Source organism: Phalacrocorax carbo, chromosome 1 (genome assembly GCF_963921805.1).
Source record: "Phalacrocorax carbo chromosome 1, bPhaCar2.1, whole genome shotgun sequence".
Lineage (NCBI taxonomy): Eukaryota > Metazoa > Chordata > Aves > Suliformes > Phalacrocoracidae > Phalacrocorax > Phalacrocorax carbo.
Genome location: NC_087513.1, coordinates 47,315,326 through 47,327,770, shown reverse-complemented (window position 1 = coordinate 47,327,770; position 12,445 = coordinate 47,315,326). Strand labels below are relative to the sequence as shown.

Below are 12,445 nucleotides of genomic sequence, written 5' to 3'. Positions count from 1 at the left end.
TTGCCCAGTGATCCTCTGCTAAGATTTTAAAAGAGTGTATTGCTTTGAAAATTGAGTTGTTGTGCTGGGAGGAGAAAACAAAAAAAAAAAAAGAAAGAAAAAAAGAAGCAAAATTAAACCCAAATTGTATGTGTATGTCTTTTCTAAAACTGGGAAAATCTTCCATTTCCACAACAGCCTGCTGGAATCCACAGACACCCAGCAACCACTGTGCTCTCACAGGGTGGGTTGGGGCAAGAATTTGGAGATTCATAGCCCTGACAGCTCCTTCATGATGGTTATTTTCATTAGGTATTAAGGAAAAGGAAATTGTTGCCGTAACTTAAAAAATAGATACATTGGGCTTTTTCAGCTTCAGGATAATCAGTCTGCTGCAATCCAGCCCGACCTCAAATAAATAGGGACAGAAATATGTATTGTTATTAATTCTTCTTCTCTTTTCCTTTGTGCAACATGTAAGTTGTCCTTATTCTTGACAGAGTGATTTTAAAATCATTCTGCGTACAATCGATATCCATTTAGTGCAGTTCATCTTGAACCTATATGGACAAAACCTTGCAGTTAAACATTTGGATTACTGATACGTAATATATTTACCTCCCTGTTCTCTGGAATCTAATAGACTTATATTTTATCCCATTAGATACATTTGATCAGTTTAGCAAAGCAAGTATAGATTGAATTTTGCACTTGGAAGGTTTTTTGTTATTAGTCCAGAAAATTTTCTGTATGACATGACAAATGTTTTGTGGAACTCTTAATTGGGCCTATTTTGTGACAGTTTAGATGTTCAGCACTTTCAAAAATGAAGGTATTTAAATGCAGAGTTTAACCACTGCATATGCAGTGCTCTTTACTCCTTCACGTAGGCTAGCTTTAAACTCTCCATTTGTACATGACTTCAATATATTAAATTTGATAGACAGACATTGTTATGTACAATAGCCAAAATATATTTGTGCTTAAATAAGTGAGACCACAAATGATGAGTTTATAATCCACTCCCTAGTTAGTAATCCACTCCCTCAGAGTGTGGGCAGCCTGATTTGGGGTGTGTTTCTTTAGTTTGTGGCTAGATCTTGTTCAAATGTATGTAGTCCTACACAGGTTAATGCTTATGATTTCAGAGCCAGGAACAGCATACAGCATGCTTTAAATAGTAAGATTACTAAACTGAATATGTAACATTGTGATATGGCTAGACAGTCTCCTCTTTCTTGATCTTGAATTGAACTACTGAATGGCTTTCTGGTCCTCTACACCACCCATCTTTGTCTGATTAGTCTAATTAGGGCAGTAATGGTTTTCCAATACTCTGCTTAGATGTTTCCAGTCTAAGGGAGACATCCACCTTTCTTCTTCTGGAGAAAATAACACCTCAAGTGAGAGTCGTTCCATCCTAATACAGAGATCTAAGGCTAAGGGATGATGCAGAGTCTTACTACTGCCTTCTCACTGCAGGGAAGATACCTCATTTGTGCCTGGCAGTTCGATATCCAGACTTCTCCTATTGGCAAGGGTACTGAGTCATGCAATAGCTTCTTCCTTGCCTGTTGGCCTGTGCTGTCTTTGGAAGGAGACATGGGTGTATAGGGAAACAGTGCACAGCATCATCTCCTGACATCAAGTTGGAATCTGACACTGAACTGCTAATGCACTTCTGCCACAGTGATATCATAGTTCCAGCCTAAAATACGTAGGATAAGGTGTGTTTTTTTCTTTATCGACCAAAAAAAAAAAATTGGAAGCTTAAATTATAGTTAAGATTATATGTTAAACCTGGAGATGACCATGATTATATTAAATTAATTCCACCTTAAATGCTGTAGTCTATGCATGTCTGAAGGGATATGATACATCTGAAGGTAAGTTGTTTTGCTGTCATGTTTATCGGATAAGAAGTTCTTGTAACACTGTGGTTTTCTTTCATAGGTGACACTACTGTATGCCTTTCTTCACATGAGACAAAACTTGAAATATTTTGATAAAATGAGATGCTTGCGGAAACGATCAGCAGTGTCATTTTTAGGAGTCCTTGTCATTTGCTTGCTGTTCATGAACTTGTACATTGAAGATGGTTATGTTTTGGTAAGTTTCTTAGGTGGAAGAAATAATCCTGGGATAACAGAACAAGACACATCCCTAGTTAAGCAATGAAATTCATAATTCTTACAATTTTCCCTGTTAGTGTACCATTAACAGTGAATTATCTTCAAAATGTATCCTTTATGATAAACCCATCTTATCAATATGTACTGCACACATGGTGTGTCAGGAAGATCCTAACAGTCCTTTTCACAGAAGTAAAATGTATCAGTGTTTATTGGAAGTACGGGAGATAATGGAAGTAGCAAAACATGGAGACATCTCCATCAGATATTTTCCTTTGAGTCAAAAAGGACTGTATTTTCCATACTTCTGGATTTCCCTCAATTTTAGTGTTGAAAATCATCTACACCTGAAATATTCATGTGAGCTAGGAGCTCCTTTTTCAGTCCACACAGCAAACCTCACCCATGAATGCTGTATTAAACAATATTATAAAAATAGACTTATAGAAGAGAACTTACACTGACTCCATATACTTCAAGCTCCTTGCATGAATAATTTTTTTTTAGTGCTTTTATTCTGTGTTTTTCTCACTTCTTGTATCCCAAATTTGAGTCTGGCAGGTTCAGCGCTGCAGCATTAACAATTAGACATAAATGATACCTAGTGTAAGTCTATGACTGTGAAAAAGATTTATTGAAAGATTTCAACAAGTATTGCCAATGTAACCTGACTCTACAATTTAGATGTAACCTGTGGATGTCTCAGTGCTGAATGCCGAGTCAGCTCTGAAGACTTGATTAATGGATTGAATTTCCAGTTCATCTGAGGCTGGACCAGACCCAGTAAAAGAACATTGCAGTTTAATAACTGGAGCTTGCAAATAGTAAAATGACTAAACTGAATATGTAAAACTGTGATATGATTAGACAGTCCTCCTTCTTGAATTTGAATGAACTACTGAGCAGCTTTCTGATCCTCTATACCACCTTTTGTCTGATTCTTCTAACTGGGACACTATGGGCTTTCCAATATTCTGAAAGGTGAAGTCCGATCTAGGTTAGATGTGGAAAACAATATCATAGCATGAAAAACATGCAATACATAACTAGTAAAGTCCTTACATTAATTTATCAAAACCATTTATCAAAACCATAGATAACTTGCTAGTAACGTTAATGTAAAATATTATACCTATACCATTACTTATAAAAATATTGTAAATATTAAGACTATCCTACTCCTTTTTAAACCATTGAAAAGGTAACACATGCTTCTAACATGTTACTCCATTACAGACATATTGCTTTCTCTGACAGTACTTGCACTAAGGTTTTGCACTATGTTTTATTTATTCATCATTTCTTCATTGTGATCGAATTTGACCTGGCTTATCACATCTTTTTTTCCCAGTGGTATTTTCCCTGATGCTTCTTCTCCCTTCACTAATTGCTTCAAAGTCCCCCAGATGTTTCTGAAAGTGCTTTTCTTATCACTGCTAATGGAGCTCCTCTTGGTTTGTTTTTGAAATCTTTTCCTGTCCTATTTGCCAGCTCCCCAGATGGCTTCATGTCTTAGTCTTAATTTGCTCCTTTTTTCACCCTTTTATAGAGATCCACTCTCCTTCATTGCTTCTCTCATCACAGTTCTGGCATGTTTGTGTTCATGTAGCTTCCAGCCAAGTCTCTTGCCAAGTCTCCTGACAGTTCTCCCAGATTTCTTGATACTTTTATGGTCCATCAACCATTTTTCAAATGTTAGGCTGTTGACTTTTTAGTTTATTTCTTTATTTTCATTTCCAACTTTTCTGACCATGTCTGACACATCCGTTAACTTGTCTGGTGTGTTTTCTCTGCTGAGATAAAAGATAAGCTGTTTCAGTGTTGGTGGTGAGGAGAGAGACGTTGGAGAATAGCTTTTAAGGACAGCAGGCTAAACAGTTCCCCTCAGGGAACAGGAATCTGAAAGTCCTCATAGTCCCAAAGGCCCTCTGACTTTCTAATTGTAGAGTGCTTCCTGCTGGAATATCTCCTGAAGATAAATGATGGAGGAAGGGAGCAATTGACCCCGAGTTGCTCCTCCAAGTCTCAGAGAGGAGGCTGTGCAAGGTGATCCAGGGCTGGCACCTCTTTCACCAGATGTAAGATGAGATGAATGGACATTTTCAGGAAGTTAGAATGACAAAGTGAGACTCATTGTGGCAAATCTTAAGAAGGGAGAGGAGAACTTGCCCTTTTTGCTCAGAGACTCTCATATGTCCAAAGAAACCCTTCACTGTTTTCTGCATGGCATCTCCTGTGAAAATGGAAAGTAAGGGCCCACCTGGTAAAATTGCTTAAGTATGTTTTGTAGAGGGTGTACAGTGATGATGCATGGGTGTCAGCCGAGCATTTTAAGATGCTTCTCCTGTAGTGTGTGTACCACATCTGATTAAATATTTTGAAGATGTATTGAATTAATATAACCTAGAGCACAATATCTGTATCATTTGCAGTGATTTTTTTATTCATATTCTGAGTTGTAAGTGAACTGTAAGTGAAGCATGCCTTCTGCACTCTTCTATAAATACTAATCATTATTTTGGGCACTATGAAAACAATAGTATTGTAGCTGACACAGCATCCTTAAGGGAGCAGAGTATCTCTATAAATCTGGCACTTCTTCCCATGGCACCTACAGGGACCTCCCAAGCTCTATCAAACACTGGAATGTGAGAGGTTAGTTTACAGATGAAAGCCAGAATAAACCATCATAGAAAAAATCAGACAAGACAGCTAAAGAGAGCTAGTCAAGCTCTTCAGCCTCACTGACCTCTGCATAGTAGTCAGAGGTAGAAGAACCAGATTTTTAAGTTTTGGAAAATCCATATTTCAGTTTTGCTTTTCATTCAACAATGGAATGAAAACAACAACAATTAAAAAAAAAAAGATTGTTAGCCACAAAAGGCATTCCTTAAAGAGAAAAAAAAAAAAAAACAAAACATTTTTGTGGTTAGTTTAAATATTTTGCTTGCTAAAATCAAAACATTTTGTCCTGATATTCTCTATTTCTAATACTTTTGAAAGTTGTTATGTAGAAAAACCTCAGCAGAATAGATTTCCATTCCAAAACCTCCTTATGAAATGAAGAATTTTGCTGCTCCATTCTGGAACAAATGACACATGATGTTTTGACATTAAAGAAAGTCTGATTTTAAGAAAAGGAAGATTTTGGACCAGCCCCTTTTTTTTCATTTGGCAGTTTTCACAGAAAATCTCCTGAAGTTTTGGTGAATTCTCTTCCCAGCCCATTGAGTTACATTTTAATCTGGAATCTGATCAACATAAACCTTCCTCTCATAACTTATGAGCAAATGCAAAGTAGCACAGCAGCACTAGAAAGAAATTACTGGAGAGACACTGCAGATCAAGAGAGCGTAACAGTGCAGGTAGATGCCGCTGGATGTCTGCCAAATACCTCTACTAAGCTCAGAAGTGGATTATTTACTACTTCTATTAAAGAAAAATAATGAACTTAAAGTGAACCTAGGATCGGTTTATAGAAATATTTCTTTGTGCTACAAAATATATCTTTGACACATTTTTTAATATTTATATTATTAAATATGAGTGTTGTTTCTGTGGTTGTTTTGTTTTCATTAACAGCAGTTCTATCACTGCACAATGCTCACATTTAATGACAGATCAGGAAGTTTTTAGTGTGTTAACATACCGTATATATCAGAATAAATTAACTTATTCATACACTGGCCTGTCGTCAGACTAGAATCAAGCAGTGTAAAATAAATAAACATTCCTACCTTTAAATTCAGTCTTGTGACATTACAACCTGTTAGATATTTTCCCTTTACTTAAGGACTGAGGAACAGATTTTTCCTGAGACCCAACTGAGCTTATGGTTAGGGCACTGCTGAGGAAGCCACTCCTTCACTTGTGTGACTTTACTATGGTTCAAGAAGCCTCTTGGAAGAAAAAGACAGGAGAAGGAGGCAGGAAGAGGAGCCATGGTGATAAACTTGCCTTTTTTCTGTACCTTCAGTGTTTGAGAAAGCTTTGGATGTCTGGATGATCACATGCATTTCTGCTTCTCACAAATCTGAGCTGGAGCTGCTCAGAAAAGTGGTAAAGTGAGCCAGATGCCAGGATCTAGTTTCATCTTTCCTTTGCAACAGTTTTGGTGGTTTTTTAATCACTGAAAACATTTTCAAAAAATCTCCCCTACTTCACCATCTATGAAAATTGTCTCACCTGTTCCTGACTGATGATTTCTTATCCCTATTTTGAATACCACAGCATTTTTTGGTAATAATTTAGTGTTTGCACACTTTCTAGAATTTTTCTCCACAATATTTTTTCTGCTTTTCCTGTTACCATAATCTGAAGGTTTATGGTAGATTTTCTGTAGCCAGAAATGTGTGATATTCAGTAATGGTTTTTTTAAAAAATGAGGTGACATCTACATGCCTTCACGAAAGCTGACACTGAAAAATGTTATTCTTGGAAACCTGCCTGTCTGTGTTTCCTCTCTGGCTGGCATTCACAAATGTGTTTCTCTCTGTCTCTCTCCCTCTCCTATTCTTTTTGTTTTCTCACTAATAGGAAGGGGACAAGCAATTAATCAGAGAAACAGCCACGCACCAGCTCAACCCAGAGCGCTATGTTCATACTTTTAAAGATTTGTCTAATTTCTCAGGATCTATAAACATTTCCTATCGCTACCTAGCTGGCACGCCTTTGCCAAGGAAAAGTAAGTAACTGCAATCTCAATGTTATGAAATGAGGTAATTTAAAAATGAGTGGAATCCATATAGTCCCTGTGGTATTTCTAGGCAGGAGGGCCTGAGTTAAGCAGTGATAATCTCAGAGAGTTAGTGGGACAGCTATCTCTCCTTGCATAGGTGAGCTGCCTGGGCAGCTGCCGGTTAAGCCCTAGCAGTGACTGCCCCGCAGCCTGGTTACCTTCTCACCAAATGCCTGACTTGCAGTCATCCTGCAGGCAGCCCCTGGATGGTCTGTGCAAGTGTATTTTTGTGGATCTCTTCCCAGGCCAGAAGGAGATGATTCAGGAAGCAGGAGCAAGGCACATGGTGGTGGTGCTCTGTAACCACCCTCTGAGACCATACTGTCAGCCTCTGTCTCTATAACCAGTAACTTCAATCTATGCCTGGGAACACATAGGTACAACCTTCAGGTCCCCTGTTCTGCCAGCCCAGGAGCTGTGAATGCATCTTCTTGTTCCTTTAGCTGTGATAATGAGGGAGGTGAATTGTGCTATTACGGGGACAATAAAGGAGGATTCTTCTCACAGCCACCTGCAAATGGACTATATAGTTATTCTGATTTCAGGCAGGGTTCAAGACTTTCATCTCCAAGTGATATATGGCCATACCTGGCTTTTAGACAGGTGTCCTTTGCATTCCAAATCAAGTGTTTCGCAAACATAAACAAGGCTCAGAAGTCCAAGCACAGGTGGAAAAATAAAATCATCTGTGAGTTGTTGATCTTCATAGGAAGCTATAAAGTTTGTGCAAATTAGATTTGAGGAATCTGGGGCTGTGTAGGCAGTGTGAATGGCTTCTGGGGGTTGTACTTCACTGTACAACTGCATTTTGAGCAGACTGAAGCCTCGAGGGAAACTGAATCACTTTTTCAGAGCAGACTTTTACAAACCACAATGTTTTATGAAAGTTGGGGTAGGTTCAACTAAAGTACTCCCTGTCAATTATAAAATCTTAACATTTTTTTACACCAGAAGGTAGAAAAATTGAGATATATTAGCAAATAACTGAAAAAAACTGATTTGGAATGCTGGTAAAAATGCAATGGAAGTGAGTCCAAAACAGCAGAAATTAAAATTCTTCCCTTGTAATTAAGATGCATCTCCCCCTAGAAAGATGTAACAGCATTAAGAATTATTTATACAAACACAGGTATGCAGTAGTAAGTTCTCTTCTACTTTAAAATAATACCCAAATATGTTCCTTGTAAAGTGCTCAGTGAGTCCTGAAAGAGGGTTAGAAGAACTATTAGGAGAGAAAAATTGGACAAATTCAGTTAAAAATGAACATGCAGAAAGGGGAAGTTTAGGTTGGATATTAGGAAAAACTTCTTCACCGAAAGGGTTGTCAGGCATTGGAGCAGGCTGCCCAGGGATGTGGTTGAGTCTCCATCCCTGGAGGTATTTAAAAGAAGGGTAGATGTGGTGCTTGAGGATATGGTTTAGTGGTGGACTTGGCAGTGATAAGTTAGCGGTTGGACTCGATGATCTTAAGGGTCTTTTCGAACCTTAACGATTCTATGATTCTATGAAATCATCCATGCAACATTCATAAAACTGTAAAGTTATGCATTAGTGTAACTAGTCCTGTAAAGGGCTTAATTTGACAAAAGTTTGGCAATTAATTTATAGCTCTTGTTTTTGTGCTGCATTTCATAGTTCCTTACTTTAAAAATATTATATGAATCTTATCTCATAATCCCCCTTCTTTTAGCAGATTTACAACCTTATAATTGTCTACGTGTTTTCCTCTAACAGGCATATATGTGCACATTGCTTTGGCTTTTGTCCACTACATGCCATTCCTTGCAGTTAACAAGTGAATGTTTAATGCAATAGTCTCCATATATCTATTTGCTTGCAGTACAATTCTTTAATGAAAGGCAATAAACATCCTTTGTTGCATGCAGCTTAATAAGTTCATATACCAACTTTCTCAGACTTCACCATTCAAAAGGTTTATTTAATATAAGCACAGTTCTGGAGTATACCTTTGTGGTGAAATGGTTTCTAACATCAGATACTCAATTGTTTTTTTGAATTGTCTTTTGTACAGGATACCTTACAATAGGTCTATCCTCTGTGAAACGGAAAAAGGGAAACTACTTGCTTGAGACCATCAAGTCCATATTTGAGCAGTCAAGTTATGAGGAGCTCAAAGAAATCGCAGTGGTAGTACAGCTGGCAGATTTTGACTCAGCCTGGTGTGAAGGGATGGTCCAGGATATTACACAGAAATTTGCACATCACGTAATTGCGGGGAGATTAATAGTTATTCATGTCCCTGAGGAGTATTACCCTGTACTGGATGGCCTCAAGAGAAATTACAATGACCCAGAGGACCGTGTGAAGTTTCGATCCAAACAAAATGTAGATTATGCTTTCCTTCTTAACTTTTGTGCTAATCTTTCTGACTATTATGTGATGCTAGAGGATGACGTTCGCTGCTCAAAGAACTTTTTGACTGCTGTTAAGAAAGTAATTACCTCACGAGAAGGATCCTACTGGGTGACTTTGGAATTCTCCAAACTGGGGTACATTGGAAAGCTTTACCATTCCCATGACCTCCCACGCCTGGCCCATTTTTTGTTGATGTTTTACCAAGAAATGCCTTGCGATTGGCTGCTCATCCACTTTCGTGGGCTGTTAGCTCAAAAGGAAGTGATACGTTTTAAGCCATCGCTGTTCCAGCACATGGGATATTACTCATCTTACAAAGGAGCTGAAAACAAGCTAAAGGATGATGATTTTGAAGAGGAATCATTTGATATCCCTGACAACCCACCTGCAAACTTGCACACCAACATGAATGTATTTGAAAACTATGAGGCAAGCAAGGCTTACAGCAGCATTGATGAGTACTTCTGGGGTAAAGCTCCTTCTACTGGGGACTTCTACGGGATTGTATTTGAAAAGCCCATTAAAATCAGTAAAATTAAAGTTGTCACTGGAACTGAAGACCGGCAAAATGACATTTTGCATCATGGGGCCCTTGAAGTAGGAGAAAAGATTGTAGGGAGTAAAAAAGGAAGGCAATGTACTACTTACTTGAGACTAGGGGAATTCAAGAATGGGAAGTTTGAAATAACAGATGTAGAGCACAAAGTTCTGTTTGATATTAACTGCATGAGAATACTTGTTACCAAAAGTCAAAAAGAATGGCTGATCATTAGGAGTATTAGCGTCTGGACTTCACAAACACCAAATCAATAAAGCAAAGCCACCTGAGAATGTACAGAGTGCATACAATCAGCTGGGTCCCAACTGGTGCCGTTCCCCAGAAAAACTGACTTATTTCCAACTCTTTACTAGAGACATAGAAAATCTGGGGAAATCACAAAACAAGCAAAGCAATTTATTTTTTACTAGTTTGGCCAGGCAATATACAAACACTTATTTGTTGAAAATTTTGGATTTTATAGGAAATGCAAAGTTCTCAAACCTCTCTTGAGATCTTGAACGCCTTTTTTATTATTGTTTCTCTAAGAGAGATCTGCTGGACTAAACAGAACAAAACAAAACATCCTATGATTACCAAAAGGTTTAAAGCTATGTTGTGAAAAGAAATTGGGTTGCACCTTACGCACATATAAATTTAAAATGTTATGGTAGTATGCATTTGTACAATAGTTGATGATGTGTTTCTTTTAAAGGCAGTTGTGACAAGGAAATCTGTCCTGAAACTGCCAGTTTCATTCTGAGCACTGTAAGTAAACAGTGTGGCTGATCATTGCAACTTCTTTTCAAAAGGGAATGTATGTAAAATTATAAATCTGACATGACAACTATGTAAAAAATAGATAATTGCATCTGTTATTCTGTCTCAACAAACATCCTCTCTTCTTTTTCCTGGGTCCTTTCACTGAAACGAGCACTACTTGGATTCTGTATTACTTAGGGGACCAATTTACTCTCCTTATTCGAACAAAACGCCTCATAGCGAGCAAGCATTGTGCTTGCGTACAGATGTCTCTATCAAACCCAAGCACCTCAAAGGCAACGCTGCCCTCTTAAGACAGACATCTTAACAGATCTCAGCTTCAACATTTTCTGTTCCTTCACAATATACAGAACCCCCATGAGAAATTTGCACATAGCTGAATACTGCAGCATGCTTTCCAAGGACTGTTATGCTTTCCATATCTACATACCCAGTCCATGTATGATACAAATGTAAACTGTACCAGGTTAGTCAATTGGAGGTGAATGTAATCACCAGTCCTTCCTGGATGACCTCTACCCAACAGAACAGAAGCAAAATGAAGAATCTTGATTTAATGAAAAATTAATATGGTTCTAAACTATTTGTTATTTTTTCTTCAGTTTTCTAATCCTGATCATGTTAGTCTTGTAGACATCTTCCCACTGCCTCTGATTACTCCCTGTAAGCTAATTTTGGCTGGCTTTAGACAATAAACAGAAAAGTTCCTGCAGTCCTCATGACTTCAATGTCAGCTCTGGGCTTATAGTACATCACACAGGGAAACTGTATAGCTATGTGATTTATACCATATGCATACGTTTGGATTAGCAGAATCTATGGGGTTTTTCTCCCCTAAAAGATTCTCCAGAATCTCTTAGTAGACTCCGTAGAAATCCATGAGTGTCAAATGTGACACAGATGAACACTGTATTGTCAATCTCACTAATACTGTGTTTATAATCTAATTGCATGTATTGGTTTTAGTTAACAGGTTTAACCTTGCCTTCCAGGTGAAGGCAAGGATTAAATTTCAAGAATGCCTGCACAGACCAAGAGTGAACTGCTGCGCTCAGTATATCCAAACCTAACATGGCTATTTCAGAAAGGTGAATTACTCAAAAATCTACACAAAGCAGCAATACAATTGCCTTTCCTGGTTCATAAATCATGGTAAATTCAGGTCCAGGTTTGGCAAATCCCCCTACACAGAGGTAAGGTAGGTACACTTAAAAATAAATCTTATGATATATGCTTCTACATGATTCAGAAAAGCACCCTCTTCTCAAAGACAGTCTTTGTTTCTTTGTTCCTTAATACACACTTAAATATCTATTCTTTGTATACATATCTTCAGTAAAATAAATTAAAAGCGGTGTAAATGTTCAATCTGAAAAGGAAAATAACACCGTTTTTTAAAATGAAAAAATACATGCTAATCTCAAGTGGTTATTAATACTTCCAAAGGACTTGCTTTTTAACAGTCATCTCCCACGATTATCAAATAATTAGTTGATAATTAACCATTAGTCAATACCCATTTTTTTAATGAACTTTTTGAATGAAATTTTTCCTTTTCTTGATCATTAACTATTAGTGCCAAAGCAAATATAACTAGGTTAACCAGGAACATTACCTTTACCTTTATTCAGGAATGTAGTATGTCCAAACCAATCTTCTAAATTAGAATGGAAAATATACTCAATCCCAAGGTTTAGAATGTTCTTGTAATCAAAACCATATACAATGTAAATGGCTAGTATGAATTAAATGCTCTCAACATAAGCCTGAAGTAATTTAAATGGTATTTTTTTAATTAACAGCTGAACATAACTTCTTGTCTTTTTAAAACAACAGTAGTAACAAGTCTTATTTTTGATGCCATGGCTTATGAGTGAGAACTCTCATCTGGCTGTTACT

General features: G+C 37.5%; 1 protein-coding gene across 1 annotated transcript; it reads left to right on the top strand.

The window, feature by feature from the left end:
• The first annotated feature begins 1,938 nt into the window (after positions 1–1,938).
• MGAT4C (MGAT4 family member C) lies at positions 1,939–11,814 on the top strand. The gene is made up of 3 exons (XM_009512894.2): positions 1,939–2,088; positions 6,648–6,795; positions 8,882–11,814. Exons 1-3 carry the CDS (start codon positions 1,960–1,962, stop codon positions 10,036–10,038), a joined length of 1,434 nt encoding a protein of 477 aa, XP_009511189.1. The 5' UTR covers positions 1,939–1,959; the 3' UTR covers positions 10,039–11,814.
• The last annotated feature ends 631 nt before the right edge of the window (positions 11,815–12,445 follow it).

What these genes read in the sequence shown, in the direction of transcription:
- MGAT4C (XM_009512894.2), top strand. Translation starts at nt 1,960, where the DNA reads ATGAGACAAAACTTGAAATATTTTGATAAAATGAGATGCTTGCGGAAA. An exon ending in TTGAAGATGGTTATGTTTTG is followed by an intron (nt 2,089 to 6,647) that starts GTAAGTTTCTTA and finishes TCTCACTAATAG; the next exon opens with GAAGGGGACAAGCAATTAAT. An exon ending in CACGCCTTTGCCAAGGAAAA is followed by an intron (nt 6,796 to 8,881) that starts GTAAGTAACTGC and finishes TCTTTTGTACAG; the next exon opens with GATACCTTACAATAGGTCTA.